At 38.2% G+C, this 2110-nt stretch overlaps 1 protein-coding gene across 2 annotated transcripts in view; it reads left to right on the top strand.

The window, feature by feature from the left end:
• The window catches only part of Kin (Kin17 DNA and RNA binding protein), a 44309-nt gene that overhangs the window by 2589 nt on the left and 39610 nt on the right, over nt 1-2110 (top strand). For both annotated transcript variants that reach the window (XM_010621389.3, XM_010621388.3), the window contains exon 2: nt 1779-1873. In XM_010621389.3, coding sequence (XP_010619691.1) covers nt 1779-1873 — 95 coding nt within the window. The remainder of the gene's footprint in view (nt 1-1778; nt 1874-2110) is intronic.

The raw sequence follows: 2110 nt of genomic DNA, 5'->3' as shown, positions 1-2110 counted from the left end.
ATATATATATATAAAACATTTAAAGTTCCTGGAAAAATGAATTATTTGTAATTGGCATACAATCTAATAAAAAAAAATCCTAAATTGCTAGACATGAAGACTGAGTACAAGGAATGAACTTTAGTGGGCATCTTGCCATACTCAGTTTCTTCCCACATAAGACTATCACTTCAATACTTACATGTCCTTATAGCCTAATATCATTATGTCCTCTAAATGCCTTTCATCTTTTATTGTTTTACACACATTCATAAATTTCATATGCCAACAGAGGCTTCTTTTGTGCTGAGTTTTGGGAAAGTAGGTTCAATGCAATTAAATACTCTGAAGAGCTTCTGTTCCTAACCACTCTGTGGTTCTTCTCCCCCTAAACTGGCCTAATCTGTTGAAATATTTTTTTACTCTTACTCAGGGACACCAAGGGATGAAATTACTCAGATACCCACAGTTACATGCGCAAGGCTCCTTGTTCGGAACTACTCATTGGTAGAGGAACTGTACTCCCACCTAACCTTTTCTTCATCTCCTAACGTGGGAGAACAGCACCTACCTCAGAGGTGTAAGAGTTAAGGGAAAGAGGTCCCTGAAGCACCTGCCAAATGACCCTGTCGCCACCAGTCATGCCCTCCTGCTCTAACTCCTATGGCTGTGTACGCACACGTTTCACACTCACTCAGCACATGTTCAGACCTGTCGTTAAAATGCTTTGGACGGTACCTTTTGTGCAGATCCTCCAGAAATGTTCCTAATTGTCAGTCGTTCATTTCATCCAATCGTCTTGTTTACTCTCTCAGCATTCTCTTGGGTTTTTGATGTTGAAGGACCTCCCGATCTCTCCATCGTTAACAGATTCACAACACTTACAGAGTCACTCAGAGCACTTGTAAACCATTTTCTTGGTCACTGCAGATCACCATAAACTAATTTGAACATTTCATGTGATTCTTTTGCACAGTTTTTTAGTTTGAAACAAAATATCATGTTAATGTGTTGTTTGTGACCCATCATTTATGGCACTTTTCAAAAACACATCTTCTCTGCACCATAGATCAGACTGACTGTCCTAACAAGTTGAAACTTGTCACACACTGTTCCTAAGGTTCTTCTCTCATTGAAGGTCCATGCCTTTCTGTGGAGTGGCCAGATGTGTTCATTTTTACCACACCACATTTGTTTAAGACTATCACACCTCGTTAGAAGTACTTTCCTGTCGTAACTAGAGTGACAGCTGGTGTCAGCTGAAACACCAGCGTGACTGCACCAGCTCCAGCGGCTTGTACGTGAGATTTTCAGTCTGCACCTAGAACTCAGGCTGCTGACCTCTGAATATGTTGGAGACAGACTCCCAGAGCTCAAGGTCGGGCGCAAGGTCCACCTTGGACCTGCTAGAAAGGAGTGGTGCATCCTCCTGTTTGTTCCAGAACAAATCAACAAAAACCCCAAACAGAAGCATGTGCATAACACTCTATGAAGTAGGTGCTCAATAAGAATAGGTTAAATGAGTCCAAAATATAAAGTGATTCTTCCGTTACTGTGCCTAATAATGTTTGTTATTAACATCTGGTTTTATGCAGCACTATTTTTCAATCTCAGCGATTGTTCTTTGATTACCAGATTTGCAAAATGCAACTTCATAAAAAGTATAAATAAAAAACTAGAGGTTGGTGGTTGCTAGTGACTAGATTTTTAGTTTATCATTAAAGAGCAGATTTTTAAATTAAATACTTTTATTCAAAGTCCTATAAATCATAATTTAACTACTTTTATGTTTTCTGTAGAATGGCTTTAAGTGTCATTGTATGTCAGAATCTCATCAGAGACAACTATTGCTGGCTTCAGAAAATCCTCAGCAGTTTATGGATTATTTTTCAGAGTAAGTAACTCAAAGACGTCTTTATCTCATAAACTATTCAGTTAGACATTTAATGGGTATTTGATATTTCATATATTGGATGTCTGTTACTATTATTTTTATTTTTTTTTTTAATTTTTGGTACCAGGGATTGAACTCAGGTCCTTGTGCTTGCAAGGCAGGCTGCCGAACTGCTGAGCTAAATCCCCGGCCCTCTGTTGTTCTTTTTTTTTTTTTTTTTTTTTTTTTTGTTTTTTT

Source organism: Fukomys damarensis, unplaced genomic scaffold, assembly GCF_012274545.1.
Source record: "Fukomys damarensis isolate Sample0158 unplaced genomic scaffold, DMR_v1.0_HiC HiC_scaffold_10, whole genome shotgun sequence".
In the NCBI taxonomy this organism is placed as follows: domain Eukaryota; kingdom Metazoa; phylum Chordata; class Mammalia; order Rodentia; family Bathyergidae; genus Fukomys; species Fukomys damarensis.
Note: the sequence above shows the minus strand (reverse complement) of the source record. Positions and strands in the feature narration are given on the sequence as shown.